The following is a 19,050-nucleotide window of genomic DNA, read 5'->3' as shown; positions in this document are numbered from 1 at the left end:
GTCCTCTGAGTTGTACTCATTCCCCTTGACCATCTCTTAACTTCACAGATGCCTGCCTTTTCTGCCAAAATGCTATTTCTCCCCTGCTTTAATCAGGGTTTTCTTTAAGAATCACCTTCCTAAGGAAGTCTTCCCAGTACCGTGTTTTTTCTATAGCTCATACGCAGTCAGATCCATATTTAGATTCACCCATTTCAATTTTCTTTTTTAATTCTGATCTTTAAAAAAGCAACTGATATGTGAGTTTACTGTCAGACATCAATTTCTAGTCATCTAATTGCTTCCTAGTTTTCAGATTTTTCAGTTACTGTTATATCTCCGTGGCAAAGATTTTGCGATCCTTTTTGTCACCTGAGATAAAAATCTGTTAACAGTGATTGATTGATTAATTAATCTGCAATAAGAGATTTACCATCTGCCTTCCCTATTTATCCAAAAACATTATTTGAGTACCTACAACTGCCACAGATGTTAAAAAAAAAAAAAAAAATTGAGTTTCTTTGCTTTCTCTAACTCACTGAATTAATGAGGAAATACAGAAGCTGGAGTACTAATCTTGGTTTTATTTGCTAGTTATTTGAACTTGGAAAGAATCCAAAAGTAATGGAAGACAAAAAGATTATCTGTAACAGTAGAACTTCAATAGTTGAAGGTGGTCTGGGAAACGTGCCAGGAATCAGTTCACACCTTTTTTATAGCCAAAGAAATCCAAGTGTGTTTAATGTTTAATCAGTTCACACCCCTCCCATCCCACCACATTGCTTCTGAGAAACTCAGGCCCAGACATAAATTACTTGCCCAAGGTCACACAGTTTCAAGATCTTTTAATTCTGAGTCTACATTTTTTCCCACAGTAGTCCACCTGCTGAGTATCTTCTTCAAATGATAACCCCACATTTTAAAAGCAGAAATTATTTTAATCAAAGTTTTATAACTGTATATTTTGGAGGGCTAAAAAAACATGACCACAAATATGTCTAGTTAGAGAATTATGTCATCTAGAGTCTAAAGCATAAATATAAATTAATAATACCCAATCATTTACTGGATTCTAGAGCTAAGCTACTGTGCTAAGACTATCTCATATTTTATGCCACAAATCCATTATTCCCAGTGTACAGATGAGGAAACTGAGGCTTAGAAAAGTTATTCAAACTGCCTATGGTCACTGGATTCAATCCTAGACCCAGGATTCAATCTCTGATTTCATTATGCCTTGGGGTCTGCAAGTCCACATTTTTGACATAATTCTGGCATTCAAGTTAGCCTCCCAGTCAATGAATGTGGCAGTGCTTGATTTCTGTACAACACATCACTGATTTGAGTACCAAGATCCAGTTAAAATGCAAATGAGTTTTCTGGCTGTAGCAGTATTTCATGCCAAAATACCAAACCTTTAAATACTTTTCTATCAATTCTACCAATATCTGCACACACCACCCCCTTTTATAAAATGCAAAACTGCCTGGCTAAAGTGCCTAGCACGCTAAGTCGCTTCAGTTGTGTCTGACTCTTTATGATCCCATGGACTGTAGCCCACCAGGCTCTTCTGTCCATAGGATTTTTCAGGCAAGAACACTGGAGTAGGTTGTCATTTCCTCCTCTAGGGGATCTTCTGGACCCAAGGATCAAACCCGCATCTCTTACGTCTCCAGAATTGGCAGGCGGGTTCTTTACCACTAGCGCCACTTGGGAAGCCCCAAAAGTGAAGGATCTGCTGTTCTTTGAGGCTCGAACTCAGGATCTTCAGGTTATGAGACTGATGTGCTGCCTACTGTGCTAAGAGGGAAGATTTAGGTAAAGTGCCCGACCTAAATGCATTTGCACAAATACTAAATATGCTGCTGGGATGGTGTGGTGGCAGCTTATGTGGTGAGGCCAAATCTGCCTCAGTTTTACATCTTTAAATACTAAATATTCAAATTAGGAAGGCAGACTGGAATATTCTGGGTCTACCTCCTTATTCCTCCATTTACTAACTGTACTTTTACACACTGAATTTTGATTTTGCTTTTGTAAATGTATGGTACATGTTAACCTACCTTATTTAATCTGAGGATTAGAGAGCAAACACAAATGCCTCTAATGTAATAGGTAGATAATTAACATTCGCTCTCCTCCACTTCTGTCACCCCCATAAGTTGTATCTACAGAAAAAAGAAGGGGATACTACTGGAAAGGCTGGTTCATCCTGGCACGTGGTGAGTGAGTAAAAAGTCTTTACTTGCTCTGTGCCACGCTTAGTCTCCATGTAAATATCTGATGGAAAATCTTCCAGTTCTCCAGCGTGGCAGCACACATGGAGGTGTTAAGGTTCACAAAGACCTCTTGCTTGGTAATACAAAATATCGCAAAACACAGAGAGCCCGCCATCTCTGGGTGCTAGTCCAGGGGTTTGGGCAGATGGCTCATCAGCAGCAGGGACCTACCTCTGGTGTTCGGTTGGGGCTCAGGGAAAATTCTGGGCCTCGCTCGGTGTTCAGCAGGTCTGGTTCAAGAACCTGTGCCAGGGAACTATCACATGTGCTTATTTTCCCAGCTGCCTCCTGTAAAGAAAAGAATCAGAGGTTCAGAAAAGTTCCTGCCCTGAAGCCTTACAAGTCCTTTCTGCACCTGCTCAGTTTACAAATCACCTGCTTACAAAAATGTCTAGACTAGTCAGGTACATTGAGGAAAAAAAAGTCTGCTCATTAGGGGAGAAAAATCAACTTCTTGAAGTTTATCTTTATTTGAAGACTTAAATCTCCAAAGCTTTGTGGTTAATCAGGAACACATAAGAAATCCAAAGAATTGGGTATTTAAATGAATTATTATGAGAATTAAACTTAAATAAGATTATGTGATAAAAGTCCTATTTCCAATAATGAAGGAAAGATGAAACTTTAAAATTTGGGAACAACTATCTTATCCAGGCACTTCAGGAAAAACATAACCAAATCTCTGTCTCCCTGCTAACAATGAATTCCAATTGTATCTAATATTTAAATGTAAAGGATACACCATAAAAATTCTTGAAGGAAATATGAGCGAATCTGTTTCCATTCTAAGAGTGAGAAGGGACTTTTAAAGCTTGACAATAAAGGGAAAAAATGTTAGTATTAACAACCTAAATAACATGTGCCACAAAAAGACATCATAATCTAAGTTAAAAGAGAAATAACAGATTGAGATGACATCTCGCAAACTGTTAACATCTTTAATGTATTAATTACTTTTACAAATAAATAAGGAGCACATCAACTTCTATGTAGAAAATGACAAGTGGCCTGGATACATGAATCATAAAAAAAGAACATGAAAGCCAATTCACACCTGAAGTGATAGTCAACATCCTTAGAATATATGCAATTTAATCCACTGGCTATGTTTAACTAAGGTTGAAAATTTCCAATATTAACTTGAGGTCAGAAAAGAGGCATTTCCATGCATTCTGGTAGAAATAAAATTATTGTCTTTCTAGAGGACAGTTTAATGATGTGTGTCACATTTTAAATGGATGTACACTTTGATCCACTTGGTAGGTTAATCAAGGTTAAACAATGGGAAAATGAAACTTACACAAAAGACCAATGTGGTGGGAAAAGTATGCATATTGTAATCAACCAATCTTGACCGCTGTACTTACAAGCTGCGTGATATTGGACAAATTAACCTGGACTCTCTGAGCCTCACTTGCTTCATCTTTAAAGTGGCAACACAACCCAGCTCACTCATTTCTGTAATTAGTAAACAAGATGACATATACAAAGCACCTAGTAATTCCTAAGAGCTCCATGTACTGAAAACAGTAACTGCTATTAGAAAGGTATGAACCAAGAACTAAAGGTAAAACTTAGATAAAAGTGGGAACGTAAGCTGGGATCATGAAAAGTCTGGAATGCCAGGCTAAGAACACTGCATTTTATTCAGTAGAAATCAGAATCTAGGAAAGACTTGAATTTAACATGAACTGCTTTAGGAAGATCCATCAGTTAAGTATAAGATGTATAAATGATTGGAGGCTACAAGTCCACTTAGAAGACTCCTCTCAAAGTCTAGGGAAGAAGTTAATAATTGCCTGGAATAGGATAATGACAAAAATAATGGCAGAAGAAGGGTGTAAAGACTGAATGGACATCACTTGAGCAGTAGCCATAAAAGGCCAGACAAATGAGGTGCCTGAGATGACTCTGAAGACTGTCTCAGACACTGATAAGAGAGTTGTATCACTAACAGACACTGAGAGATTACGAGGCAGGGTAAGCTTTGAAGAAAAGTTGGTAAATGGTTTTGAGAAAACATATGCAAAAAGAGAAATGTATTTGGATGGTAGAAATGTGGAACAGATTTACAGGAAAAATCAAGACCAGAGATTTAAAATGGGAATCTTTGGCATAGAGGTGACTACAAAACTTAAGAGAGGAGAAACTGCCATGAGACAAAACAGAGAAGAAAGAAGGTGGTAAACCACTGGGGGAAATGCCCGCTATGACAGAGATGGGTAAAGAGAAGGAGCTGGAAGAGGGGCTGCAGACAGATGAGACAAGAACGTATAGAATTAACAAAGCCAGAGGAACGCTGCATTTCAAGAAGGAAGAGGTTGCTACTGCTAGAGGTCAAGAAGGATCAGGACTAATAAAAGGGCACTTCAACATGCAAAAAACAAATATCACGGCATCCAGTCCCATCACTTCATGGCAAATAGATGGGAAAACAATGGAAACAGTGATAGACTTTATTTTCTTGGGCTCCAAAATCACTGCAGATGGTAACTGCAGCCAAGAAATTCAAAGATGCTTGCTCCTTGGAAGAAAAGCTAAGACCAACCTAGACAGCATATTAAAAAGCAGAGACATTACTTTGACAACAAAGAGCCATCTAGTCAAAGCTATGGTTTTTCCAATAGTCACGTATGGATGTGAAAGTTGGACCATAAAGAAAATTGAGCGTTGAAGAATTGATGCTTTTGAACTGTGGTGTTGGAGAAGACTCTTGCGAGTTCCTTGGACACCAAGGGGATCAAACCAGTTAATCCTAAAGGAAATCAACTCTTTAACACTCATTGGAAAGACTGATGCTGAAGCTGAAACTTCAATACTTTGGCCACCTGATACAAACTGACTCATTGTAAAAGACCCTGATGCTGGGAAAGACTGAAGGCAGGAGAAGGGGACGACAGAGGATGAGATGGTTGGATGGCATCACCGACTCGAAGGACATGAGTTTGAGCAAGCTCCAGGAGATGGTAATGGACAGGGAAGCCTGGGGTACTGCAGTCCATGGGGTCACACAGAGTTGGACACAACTGAGTGACTGAACTGAAAATTAATATCCAGAAGTCAATGGCAGTATAAATATAGCAAGGGGCAAAATCTCGATTACAAATGGAGCCAAGAAAAAGGAGCACGAACTAAAGACATTTAGCCATAAATGAAAGAGGAAGCACCATGAAATTGATCTGGAAAGCAGGATCAAGAAATTCAACACATTAAAGTAGCATATTGAGGGCTTTCCAGGTGGCTTAGTGGTAAAGAGTCAACCCGCCAATGTAGGAGACATGGGTTTGATCCCCAATTCAGGAAGATCCCACAAGCTGCGGAGCAACTAAGCCCATACGCCACAATTATTGAGCCTGTGCTCTAGAGCCCGCAAGCTGAACTACTGACTGGTGCCCAGAGCCTGTACTCTCCAACAAGAGAAGCCAGGGCACCACTAACAGAGAGTGGCCCCTGCTCCATGCAACTAGAGAAAAGCCTGGGTAGCAAGGAAGACCTAGAACAGCCAAAAAGAAACAAATAAATTACAAAGTAGCATTATCAGCCCAGTACAGGACATCAAAATGTAGAAGATCAAGTTCCTGCTTCTCATGAAACTGTGTCAGATCGATGTATAAAACTGATAAATTATAATAACTGAGGTTCAGAATGCTATGGGAAAACAAAGGGAAAGAACAAGGGGGTTCTTGGAGGCAGTGGGAGTTGAAAAGTGACTTTACGGATGAGCAGGAAGGAAGTCCTTAGGCAGATATGGAGAGAAGGGTACCTGTGGAGGCAGAGCAGTTCTAAAGAGATGGTCTGGGCTTTGGGAGGGATAGGGCAATGGAGGAAGGAACTTGTTAGGGAAGGGAAATGTGAACACTTCTGAAGTAGAGAGGAAAGGACATGACCAAGAAGCAGAGATCAACGATGCTGGCATAAGTGTCCCCATGCCAACTATCAAAGAAAGGACTGGCCTGGGAGCTGGGTAGGGTCAGCCCTAGTCAGGAGGCAGGTAAGGGGGAAGTGTGGATCATAATGATGCAGAGATCCTTTAGAAGCAAGGGAAAAACATCGTCTTCATATCAGCATGAAATGATTTTCTAATGTGAGGGCATTTGCCCTCTATTTTGAGAGACTGAAGAAGTTTATAAATTCACAAGGAGCAAAAAGTTGTTATTCATTCATGTCTGACTCTTAGTGACATGACATTCATTCATGTCACTAAGTCCTGTCTGACTCTTAGTGACCCCATGGCCTGCAGCATACCAGACTTCTCTGTCCTCCAATATTTTCTAGTTTGCTCAAATTCATGTCCATTGAATTGGTGATGCTATCTAATCATCTCACCCTCTACTGCTCCCTTCTCTTTTTGCCTTTAATCTTTCCCAGCATCAGGGTCTTTTCCATTAAGTCAGCTCTTTGCATGGCCAAAGTATTCAGCTTTAGCTGCAGTCTTTCCAATAAATATTCAGGATTGATTTCCTTTAGCATTGATTGATTTGATCTCCTTGCTGTCCAAAGGACTCTCTTCAAGAGTTTTCTCCAGCCCCACGATTAGAAAGCGTCAGTTCTTTGATGCTCAGCCTTTACAGTCCAACTCTCATATCTATACATGACAACTGGAAAAACCATAGCTTTGACTATAAGAACCTTTTGTCAGCAAAGTGATATCTGCTTTTAAATATTCTGTCTAGGTTTGTCAAAGCTTCCTTCCAAAGAGCAAGCACATTTGAATTTCATGGTTGCAGTCACCATCTGCAGTGATTTTGGAACCCAAGAAAATAAAATCTGTCACTGCTTCTACTTTATCCTCTTCTACTTGCCATGAATCGATGGGATCGATGCCAAGATCTTAATTTTTCACATGTTGAGTTTCAAGCCAGCTTTTTCACTCTCCTCTTTCATCCTCATCAAGAGGCTCTTTAGTTCCTCTTCACTCTCTGTCATTAGGGTGGTGTCATCTCCATATATGAGGTTGTTGGTATTTCTCCCAGCAATCTTGATTCCAGCTTGTGATTACCCAGTACATCTCACATGATGTACTCTGCATATAAGTTAAATAAGCAGGATAACAATATACAGCCCTGACATACTCTTTTCCCAATTTTTTAAACCAGTCCATTGTTCCATGTCCAGTTTTAACTGTTGCTACTTGACCTACATACAGATTTCTTAGGAGACAGGTAAGGTCTGGTACTTGCATCTCTTTAAGAGTTTTCCACAGTTTGTTGTGATCCACACAATCAAAGCCTTCAGCGTAGTCAATGAAGCAGAAGCAGAAGCAAAAAGACTTATTTCATTAATTTATCTTCCACACTACTTTGTTCAAAAAGAGAACTCTCACCCTCAACTGCTCCCCCAAAAAGAGGCATGTTAAATGCTTTAACCACATTGGTCAACCTTTTAGCTGCTCCTTTAACTGTTTTTTTTTTAGTTTGGATTTTCACTTAGGGAGTTTTCCTCAGGTAAATACTTACAGGCTTCCCTAGTGGCTCAGTGGTAAAGAATCCACCTGCCAATACCGGAGACGTGGGTTTGATCCCTGGATCAGAAGACTCCCTGGAGAAGAAATGGCAACCCACTCCAGTACTCTTGCCTGGAAAATCCCATGAAGAGTAGCCTAGTGGGCTACAGTCCATGGGGTCACAAGAGTCGGACATGACTTAGGGTCTCAGCAAAAACATTATCACTGAGCACACAAAAGAAATGCAACTAATACTCGGCTGTCTTTGCTTTGTCCAGAGGTAGCGGTAAGAAGTTTAAAAATTTTCAACCCACATAGATTCCCTCCTGAAACATTCTTTCAAACAAGAAAATCTTTGCTTTGACTTGCTATCCCTGCCCATCCCCACCCCCAAGAAATGTGACCCGCACAGTATTACCTGAATGATTGTTCCAGAGGATGAGGATGCCCTGTCCTCCTCCACGTCCTTGTCATGTTTCCAGAGTAAAGACAGGAACCCGGAAGATGGCTCTGCTTTCTTATCTCCACTCTAACACAGCAATCAATTGATTAGCAGAGGGAGGTGATTTCCTACCATCATAACAGCATCCTCCTTATATCTTTTATGTAACACTCAGCTTACCAGGCAGTATAATTGCAGTCCTTAATTCCACCCTCTCCTCCCCTTCCCCCACTATTTATCATCAATTTCTTTGGATAACTACATCACAGGAGTCCAAATGTGGTTGCTCTTCCTAAAGCCAAAAAAATATTCTTAAAGTTGGCAGTCAGTTCATGTCCTACAAAGGGGAGCTTTAAAACAGCACTTTAGGAATTTCATCTGCTTTGGTAAATGTAATCTCAAAGGCTCTTTAACAACATGTATTTTTTTGACTGGTGTCAAAGACAGACAATGATTATAAACATATCAGCTCAGAGGCAAATACAGGTCTCAAATTAGAATCATACTGAAATGCACTCTTATTTTGGCTCCAGCACCTCTTTCATTTTCAAAATTTTCTCTGCTATGAAGAGGTAGAATCAGATCACAAAGCTGTCTGTGGGTCACTCCTCATCCGACCACTCAGCCCCACGTGTCCCAGTGATATGGTGAAGGACTACAGGCTATTCCGTGTGACCATGGAGCTACTGAGCAATCTATAAAACGAGCAGGAAGAATGTCTGCTCGTTACGTAGGAGACATTAAAAACCGTCAATTGCTGCAATTTTCTTCCCTTTGGCTCAGACCCATTAACTACTTTAGTTCTTAAAGTATGAAATGGAAATTGATATAATGAGAAAACTGGTAAAGGTCTCATTCAACCCGTTCTGATAGGAGTAGTAACATTGTAGGGTTAGTTGCCAACACCGTTCTTCGTGTCCTTGGCAGTGCTGTCTGACTGCAAGAGTAATTCAAATATGGAAAGATAAAGCCACCAGGAGTGCCAGCCAAACAGCAAACTCTCAAAACTCCAGAGAAAGTACTCAGAACTCAGGATATGACAAAGAACTTCATCTTCTCCCTTCTGCCAACAAGTGTGTCTGAATTACATTTATCCCACTCCGGCCTGAAGTAGGTTTATATGCACTTAAACATTAATAACATAAGATAACTACTTCAACCACCCTTACAAAATACTGGCATCGAATTTTAAAAATCCTTATGTTTCCATTCATTTTAAGATCTTCTCATTGACCTTTTAGAGATTACGCTTCTACCAAACTTGAACGAGAAAATCATTTTCCTTACTTCACTCTTCAGAGAGCTCTCTTCTGCCTCTTCCTCGAGTGCTGGCAGGAAGGACATGGAACTCGTTCTGTTCAACTGAAAGGCACAGTACAAAGACTTTCAGCCGGGTTGCTGTTCAACTTCATCAGGATCCCGGCCCGGCTGCTTTTTTATGTAGCTAATTTTTTACTCACTTTATCCAGGATGCCCACCTACACAAGTAGCCTCTGGGTTTAGCAACTCTCAACTCATCCAGCCAAATATCATGACTCGGTCAAATCTTAGATCCCTTTCATTTGCATTGCTTTCTGTGGCCCCTCATCAAACAATTCAAGAATGCGATTCACTGATGTAGATTCAAAGTGGGCTTTGAGAGGTGCTGGGCCCATTTTTGAGTTTGCAATGGGCTCACGGTTTGGTAGGAAGACACTTCAAAGGGTGGCTGCCACCCACCTATCCATAGGATTTCATAAGCACCCCCTTAAGTAACTTGGGCATAAGAATTCTGGATTGAGTCCAGCACAGACACACCCTGAGAATTAACATTCACTCATGAATAATCTCAGGCAGAGTATTTCCTCGTGAAGAAATTCCTTTTCTATAGGCCATAAATATAGAGGCCGCAGGTTTTCCAGATGAAAAATACTACCAATTTAAAGCTCTTGAGGAATGTGGGACCATTGTTAACTACAGCCATACCCACCTTCCACTCAGAAGCATCCTTCTCAGCCCCTGTATTCTCCTCAGATGCCCCGACTGACAGCACTTCCTGTTCTAATTCTTGCTGTTTTTGCTGTAAATGCTGGTGAAGATTTAGTATGGCAGCCTTCAAGTCCACCACCAGGTCTTCTTTCTTCTGGTTCAAGCTCAGAATCTGCTTTTCCATACCTTCAATTTCTCCCTATGCAGAAAGAATGTTTGCATTGGTTTGGGACATCTGATGCCTTTGCCACAGGAGCCTGCTGCATTTGGTGCAAGAGCTGAAGTTTTTTCTATGCTGTGGGCTTGCACAGCCAGGAACTAGTCCCTGGTATGGCATAGTTCCCTTCCATCTGGTTGTGTTTCTAAATGATCCAGGGAGGGTTTATGATCTCCCTTATAGGATGCTTTAGCCTCACCTGACACCCTGTTAATCAATTGCTGGGGGTCAAGTGGTGGCTCAGAAATCTGTAACAAGCCCCATGGGTGAATGTGGAGTACAGCCAGGGTTGCCTCACCTCAGTGGCCATAGGACTGACCGGCCAGAATCCACAGGGGGTAAAGAACCACACTTTAACAAACTTCCAGAAGATTTGTATGCAGACTAACATTTGGGAACCACTGAGAGAAAACAAGGCTAGAAATCTCACACTTTTATTGTCACTTTTGAAGCCTTCTTTAGTTTTCCTAAATTTATTTCCTTTTTTTCTTACAGCCAAAGCTTCCTACCATATGGGAATAAATAAGCAAATAAAGGTGCTGTGAAGTGTAATTTTTTACGGGAATGATGAAGAAATAATTCCAAGCTTTATAAGGTTAAAAAATTTGTGCGACTGATATGTGGGAATAAAATGTCATACATGGGCAGTAAAAGTGCAGGTGCCCACTGTCTGTCTAGGAGGATTACAGAGTCATAGAATCCTGGATTTGGAGGAAACGTCAGGCATTGTCTTGTTTGACATCCTCCTCTCCAGTACTCTGAAAGGCATCATTCAAAGCCTGAGCTGTATCAGAAGACAGACCTGCTCCTTTTTAGCAGAACTTCAGGTACTGAAATGTTGTCCCTAATGTATTCTTTAAACACTCTGTTCATTCATTCCTTTTTTCCTTATTTCTTCTTTCAGTCCATTTATCCTAGAGACATTGATAGAATCATCTTTTTTTTTTTTTTTTTTTTAGAGACAGAGAAACTCCACCTATGAGTGAAAGTTCTGAAGTCCAGAGAAAGAAGGTGATTCTTCCAGAGCTGCAGCCAGCGACAGAGCGCAGACCTGGACTTCTGACACCCAGCCCCCATGACTCCAGTGCCACCGCACACATTCTGACACCATACCCCTATTCTGTTTGAAATGAACCTTCTTGTGATTCCTTTGGGAAATAACTTAATTCAATCTAAGTTAGCTGTGGTGTGCGTCCCTTTTCAATAAGCACTAAACTTCAGAGGTACAGTGCCCCCCAACAGACATAACATTATAGCCATTAGAACAGCACTTAGAGAAACAGACCAGTCTCCAGAGCCACTGGAATTATGGAGGCAGAGAAGGGCACAAAGCTGCCATTCTCAAAGCAGTATTTGCAAACCCCAGGAGGTCTGCACTCTATGAGGTCAAGATCATTTTCATAATAATACCAAAATGTTACTGGCCTTTCTCACTGTGCTGACATTTTTCACTGTGTGTTGTAGTAAAAGCAATGGTGGGGAAAACTCCTGTCATCTGGTAGGAACCAAGGCAGAAACATCAACTGTATTAGCATTACTAGATGCTTCATAGCTAGTAATTTAGGATCATACTAAATATAGTAATTTAGTATCATGAATTTAACTGTAAAAAAAGCCAACTTCAGTTAAGAATATCCTTGATAAAGAACATGTATTTTTAATATTCTGTTTGACAAAGTGCAAAGCCTGCATAAAGCACTTCTGTTGTACACCAAAGTTTAATGGTTGAGGAAAAGCACTCATGTGATTAAGTTTCAAGCTGACCTATCCATTTTTTTCCCCATAGAATACTACTTTTACTTGAAAAAAAGACAGCTGTTAAACTATACATACATATGTACATAATACACAGAAAGATTCCTCTGAAGAGGTGACATCTGTAGATGTTAGTAAGTGTGAATTCTTTAATATTGGCTACTGAGATGCGTCATCATTTGGAGGATCTACATCACAAGTCAAATAAGTGTTTTCCATATGATCAAGCATGATGTTATAAAATCATGCATGCTTGGAGATCCATTCCAATATAAGACAGACTGATGGATTTTAATGTAAGAGTATGAAAGTTCACTGACATGGCTCCAAATTCCATTTAACAATGAACCTGTGAGTAATTCTACTTGTCAGAGTTTAGTGTCGTTTCAAAGGACGTCCAAAATTATTCAAAAGCATTATTAAAATATTTCTCTTCCATGTATGTGTCTTTGAGAGGTTGGAAATCTTTATATGCTTCACACAAAACTATATACCTCAAAAGATTGAACGCAGAACCAGGTGAGAATCTAGCTGTCTCCTAGAAAGCCAGATCCTCATGAGATTTGCAAAAATGCAAAACAATGTCACTCTTCTCACTATATTTTTTCCCTGTAAAATATAATTTCCATTAATATTTAATGGGCTTACTATCACTATTTTAAAATAACAGATATATTTACATTTCTGAACTTTAATATACATGAAAGCTCTTTGGAGTTCTTGAATTTTTTAATGTAAAGGGAAATATGACAGTGTTCTAATACTGAATCACTAACACATTGAGTCTGCCTTATTGAGTCCACCACTTAATAGCTTGTGTCATCTTAGACTCCCCCGTACTTCACTTTAGACATTAAAAAATTTGCCCTATGACTCACAGAAAGAATACCACAGCAACTGCTTGCCTACACCAACTTGATGGCAATAGAGAGTTAACATGCAAACCATTGTAACTGGGCACGTAGGACATTGTTAATTATGGCATATGGTGAGACTGCTTAGTATATGGAACTCTTGATTACAACAGCATTCAGTCTTTACCTCTAAAGCCCAGCCTGCATGACCCCTATGTCAGAATGCTAGCTGGGAAGTCAGGTTGTCCAATAGCATGTGTTACATCAGCTTCTTTGGTACCAGCCAAAATGCACCAAGTTGAGGCTAAAGACACTTGAAGAGACTTCCATTATGATAATTATATAATAACCTATTTAATGAAATAGGCATAGAAAGTAATCATATACATAAAATACCTTCAATTGAAAGAGAGAAGTAGGAAATACACCAGATCATCAAAAAGGTTTCTAGATACCAACAGCTTAGAAAGTGAATGAACTGCTGGACAAATGAATGAGACAGATGAAATGAAAGAAACATACCTGTACTTGTGACAGGTTGGCGGCTTGGTCTGTTGACATATGTTCATGGGAGAATTCAGCTGGATAATTATTTAAGATCTGCTTCAATTTTTCCATTTCTTCATTGCATTCATTTGTCTGTTTTATGGCTATCTATAAAATAAACCCCCAACAAGAATCTGTTACAATCCAATGACTAGACCAATGGGTTCCTTTCAATGTCTATCCCTGTTCCAAACTCCAGTCAATTCTATCCAATACACAACTACACAGTTTTTAATAGGGAATGGTAGTCTCAACATAGAGGACAACATGTGCAAAGCTGGCACCTGACCGACTTGCTCTACTAGATGCCAGAGCACCTTGGGCAATGCTGGGAGTGGAATCAGACATACATTTGCCCTTAAGTTGTCCCAGTGTAATGGGCTTATTCTGGGACGCATTTGATAGCATGTAAACAAAGAGGCTAAGTTTTACGAAATTACTGATAGTCACGTAAGACATTTAATACATATTCCTTGTCATATTTCTACACAAAGAGGTGACAATCCTAACTGAGAATGGAAAGGGCAAGTGATTTGAGAAATGATAGATTTCCCTGGTACAGACTCATCCTCACCTGGTACTCTTTGGGATCCGTGATGTATGTTTTATGGTAAGAGGTTGAGGCTTGAGAGTTTGAAGAATAAGGCAGACCAGAACAATATCTGGAATCTGGTGTTAAGAGCTTGAACCTACCAGTGTGCTAAATGATACAAAGTGTGATGAAAGTCAAAGAAATGGACTTCAAAAGAAGATCTGGATATTTCCTTGGTATGCTTCACAATGAAACCAAATGCCTTTTGAAACTACAAAGTTTCTGGTCAACACAGAATTCTTCCTTATATTTTCTTTAACATTTAACTATAATTTTAGCCACAGGCTGGAAATGAATAACTATGTTCACTGCACACACCTGCTTCCCAGCCCTCAGTAATGAGCTACATCCCATTACTCCCTCCAAAAGTAATTTGTCTTATTTTCTACAATGAGAGCACTTACAACAATATCTAACTAGAAATTAAAAGAAATGCACCACATTCTATGATTTTCATTACTATCAGTTTACTTAGCTTTGAAATACCTGAGATGATATCTGATTTCCACTAACACAATAAGATGGAAAATTTTAGCAGCACAGCTTGATATCTAACTTGGTACAAAACCTAATTTCCTCTTCTATTTCCCCCTTTCATCTTGTGAAGGAGTCATTTTAAAGCATAGTCAGGACTGTTATTTTCTTTTTCTAACCAAGAGACCAATAAAACACAAAAAGATGAAAAACAGATCAAACTTTCTATCGTTGCTTTTTGTTTTCTCTTTATATTATTAAAAAAAAAAAATAGTACATTGAGTGCCAGATCTTTTTTCTCCCTGTGGGTGTTAGGAAATAACGTCACCAGATCAGTAGCTAGGCCAGAGAGACTGTGAGCTAAGACTCAAACAAGAGATACAATATCCTCAAATCTCAGGAGAATAGAGTGACCACCAAATGTGAATGAAACTGAAGAGGGAGAAGGAGATAGCAGTTTTCTTCCTATAACCAGGGGATGAGTGGGAAGGAGGAAAAATAACTTTTTCTCCTACCCTGACCCCCTAATCAAGAACAGTAGGCAGAATGTGGGAGTCTACTAAGAGGGATGAAAAGTCCGTGGCTCTTTCAGGAACTTTCTTTCCCTATAGGAGTGGTTGTTGATCTAGGAGCACAAACCAAAGTAAAATGCAATTTTTATCTATTCTTTGGCTTGAGATCAATCAAAATGTAAGAATAAAAAGAAAGCCCTCAGGGAGAGGCTAGAAGATGCCATCAGTTAGAAAGAAGAGACTCTAATATGAAGAATAATACTAGGAGGCTAGAAACCCAAATTTTTGTCTTATTCATACATAAATTAATCCTAACACATGTTAAGTCTGGTATTTTATCAAATCACCTAACCTTTGGACACTAGTCTCCTAACGTGTAAAAATAAAATGGCAAAGTGCCTACTTGACCTGCATCATGTTGGTAATAAAATGAAATGATTAAAAGGAAAGCAACTGAGATGTATAAAGAGATTATTGTTGGGTCTGTTGGCCTCAGGTGACTGCAAATGCACTATGCAGGTTGAATCTTTTCCCATAGCATTTTACCCATGTAGATCTTCAATTATTCAAGAATGGAATGAAACAGACCATAACTATGCTTCAATGTCTTCAACCAGAACAAGGGTAAGAGCTAAGAAAAAATCATGTTCGCTCCATCTGAACAATAAAATACTCTCTTATATCAATGCTGGCTCCTGGATAATAATACTGGAAGAGACCAAAAAGAATCAACACAGGCAGTGTCTTACTGTCATGGGAATTTGATCTACCCAACCTTTAAAACTGAAAACAAAACCAGCTTTTGCTGAACATTTTCATCCAACAGGCTGGCTGTCATCACAAGCCACTCACCTTTAACAACTCATTTTGTTCCTGAGTCACATTTTCCAACAGTTTTATGTCTTGTAAAAGCCGATTTGTCCGCTCAAACACAGGCAGAGGCTTCATTCCTGTCTGTGGTAACCTCAGTTCCACTTGGTAAGACACGATTTCAGCAATGGTTTTCTTCATGGGACGTATATTTTCCAATATCACCTTAGATAAACATGGTACACAAGTGGGGGACAAAAAGGCCACTCTTAAATCGATTAAATATTAAACTTCTGTCTTAACAGTTTTGAAACAGTTTCTTAGCTCAGGTTGAAAAGAACTAATATTACTTGTGATCTGGTTGTTAGGGGGGGTCTCCGGAAAGAATGCCTGGGGCAAACGTGCCCTCCAGCACAACATGACGCATTTGGACAGCCTTTCTTCCTTCTCCCCTCCCACCTCTGTCTGTAGAACCATTGTTTCGCTTTCTGTGTTGTCGCCAGGCAGTCAGCCACGTAAGGCAGGTACTGCCCCCTTACTAACTCTCACAGCAACTGCACCCAGCACAGGGCTTCCCACTAACAGACCCTCAAAAAATGCTTACTGCACTGAAGGGATAACTATCCTGTCAAATTTCTTAAGTCTCAAAAGTATACTTCTACTTCACTTTAATGACATCCTGACCATAGAAATCTGGATTTACATAGTGAATAAATTACAAGACAGTATTCACTTTACTAAGCATTTCATATACATTATTTCCTCTAATCTTCATAACTGTCCTAGGAGGCAGAGATCAAAACAGGTAAGGAAATTGGGTTCATAGAAGTTAGAAGACCCACATGGGGGCACACCACAAAGAGGCAGGGTTGGGATTAGAACCCAGGGCTGCTTGAGCCCAAAGTCCACGCTCTTAACTGATAGGCTAAGGGGGAACCAACATCTGCCTGCTGTTCAGTATGTCCCAGTTTCTGTGCTAGAGGCTCTGTACATGTTATAATTGTCCAACATAATCACTGCATTACCACCGCATAGTCATGAAACAAATCCAAGAAATATTAACCAATCATGTAAAGGCACAGGGGCAGAGCAGCTGAGGCTGGAACCCAGTTCTCCTGACTCAGAGGCGTAAGCTCCTAGACTATTAAACACTTAGGTTTGACTTGAAGGAAAAACTGCCGAACCTTGAAGTTTTAGGAAGAAATTAATTGAAAAAATAACTTATAGGAAAATGATCTTTATACAGAGACCACTATGAATAGGATTTAAAACATGATGCTGCTAAGTCACTTCAGTCGTATCCAACTCTGTGCAACCCCATAGACGGCCTCCTACCAGGCTCCTCTGTCCCTGGGATTCTCCAAGCAAGAACACTGGAGAGGGTTGCCATTTCCTCTTCCAATGCATGAAAGTAAAAAGTGAAAGTGAAGTCGCTCAGTCGTGTCCGACTCTTAGCGACCTCATGGACTGCAGCCTACCAGGCTCCTCCGTCCATGGGATTTTCCAGGCAAGAGTACTGGAGTGGGGTGCCATTGCCTTATAGTCATTCTCAACTTGATCTTGCTCTTACTTTAAATCACATATTATTACATATTTTTAAATAAGCATAATAAGTACCAAGAGAAAAGATTTTTAAACAGATCTATGCTTACCTCTCCATGCTTAAGATGTTCTTCAGGTGAAAAATCAAATATTTCTTTGGATAACAGGATAGCTTTGATTTTTGAAACTTTCTTCTCCATTGATTTTACTTCTGTTTCAATGGCAACCACATCCTAGAATTTCATAAACAAAATAACACACTCACGCAGTATAATATATGTTAATCATCTTTATAAAACACAATTTGTTGCCATTTATTTTCACGTTTAACCGAAACATGTTTGCCACTTGTATCTCTTAAAAACTAACCAAGTGCTTCACAGATAATGTAGATTGTTTTCAATAAAAACACTGTTCTGTTAGTAATGGCATGTAACAGTACAAAGCACTGCATATAGTTGCTGGGTTAAAGATCCTCGAGAGGCCAATATTTAATTATTTATGCTATGAGAACAAAAGCAGAATGCATCTGAAACAATTTTAAGTAAATTGTCAATTATGTGCAAACTCTTTAGATTTATCTTTGGAATGTGCTCAAACACTTGAATACAAGTGGGTCTAATGTTGAAAAAAAATTCTTACTACTCTAAGTAGAATGATACAGTCACCCTTGGGAAACAAACACACAAGGAGCTAGAAAATTGACAGATTTTCTTGCCAATTCCCTAACAAACTGTTGTCATGTGCAGCATCATTAAATTACCTTATAACCTACTCAGGTTGACATAAACAATAGATCATTTGTCCAGTGGCTATTCTCCCGTCAACGTCAACCTCTAGAACATGGCCAAAACATTAAAGTAAAAACGCTGCAATTTTTGCTATCAAACTCCCATATTTAAGAATATGTGCTATAAAACCTACATTTTAAAGTCCACTCACACTGTAAGAGGGCCTTCAGATCTCTAGAGCTTAATGCAAATAAAGTGCAGCAAAAATAAGGTATGCCTAATAATGAAGGAAACAGAAAAAACTACATAGGAATCGACAAAGGGTTTCAAATTATAGCAATTTAGAGCCATTCAATACAGGACAAACATAACTCTACAAGCAAATGAAGCAGTAATTATGGTAATTTATAGTGATGTCTTCATATTATGAGAAGTTCAATCATATTGAAATTATTTTCTGCACCTTACATTTAAGAAAGTATATAATGCATTTTATGGTAATTTCTGTGAAAAGTTGTAGACACATTTAACAATTTTGGAATAAGAATATTTAACAAGTATGATGCTCTGAAGTTACTTAAGTGTACTGCAGGGAATGTTACTGAGAAGTAAAAGGTAAATTACTAAGACTAACTGCATCTGCCTTTGCTGTGTGACTCCATCCTTAGATAAATGCCTCACACGTTTCAAGCTAAAATAAATAAAATTATTTAAAAGTCCAGTGGCTCATATACAGCATCCTCTCAATAAATATTTGCTATAGGTCACAGAAGTCTTGGGAAGCTGTCTGTTTTAACTCCCTCTTCGCTAATCTGTGCTTTAAAATCAATAATATCTCCTCTCTGACAAAGAGAATACACTGAGCATATTTGACCAAGGTTCCTCCCTTTTATTTTTTTTATTTTT

At 39.2% G+C, this 19,050-nt stretch overlaps 1 protein-coding gene across 9 annotated transcripts in view; it reads right to left on the bottom strand.

Annotated features, from left to right (window-relative positions):
* The window catches only part of SYNE2 (spectrin repeat containing nuclear envelope protein 2), a 327,458-nt gene that overhangs the window by 108,257 nt on the left and 200,151 nt on the right, over positions 1–19,050 (bottom strand). For all 9 annotated transcript variants that reach the window (XM_055538301.1, XM_055538305.1, XM_055538307.1 and 6 more), the window contains 7 exons: positions 17,524–17,646; positions 15,914–16,096; positions 13,460–13,591; positions 10,113–10,310; positions 9,431–9,505; positions 8,120–8,230; positions 2,430–2,546 (listed from right to left, as the gene is read on the bottom strand). In XM_055538301.1, the coding sequence (XP_055394276.1) occupies positions 2,430–2,546; positions 8,120–8,230; positions 9,431–9,505; positions 10,113–10,310; positions 13,460–13,591; positions 15,914–16,096; positions 17,524–17,646 (939 nt within the window). The remainder of the gene's footprint in view (positions 1–2,429; positions 2,547–8,119; positions 8,231–9,430; positions 9,506–10,112; positions 10,311–13,459; positions 13,592–15,913; positions 16,097–17,523; positions 17,647–19,050) is intronic.

The sequence above is a fragment of the Bubalus kerabau genome, chromosome 10 (assembly GCF_029407905.1).
Source record: "Bubalus kerabau isolate K-KA32 ecotype Philippines breed swamp buffalo chromosome 10, PCC_UOA_SB_1v2, whole genome shotgun sequence".
Taxonomy (NCBI): Eukaryota; Metazoa; Chordata; class Mammalia; order Artiodactyla; family Bovidae; genus Bubalus; species Bubalus kerabau.
This window is presented reverse-complemented; position numbering and strand designations above follow the sequence as displayed.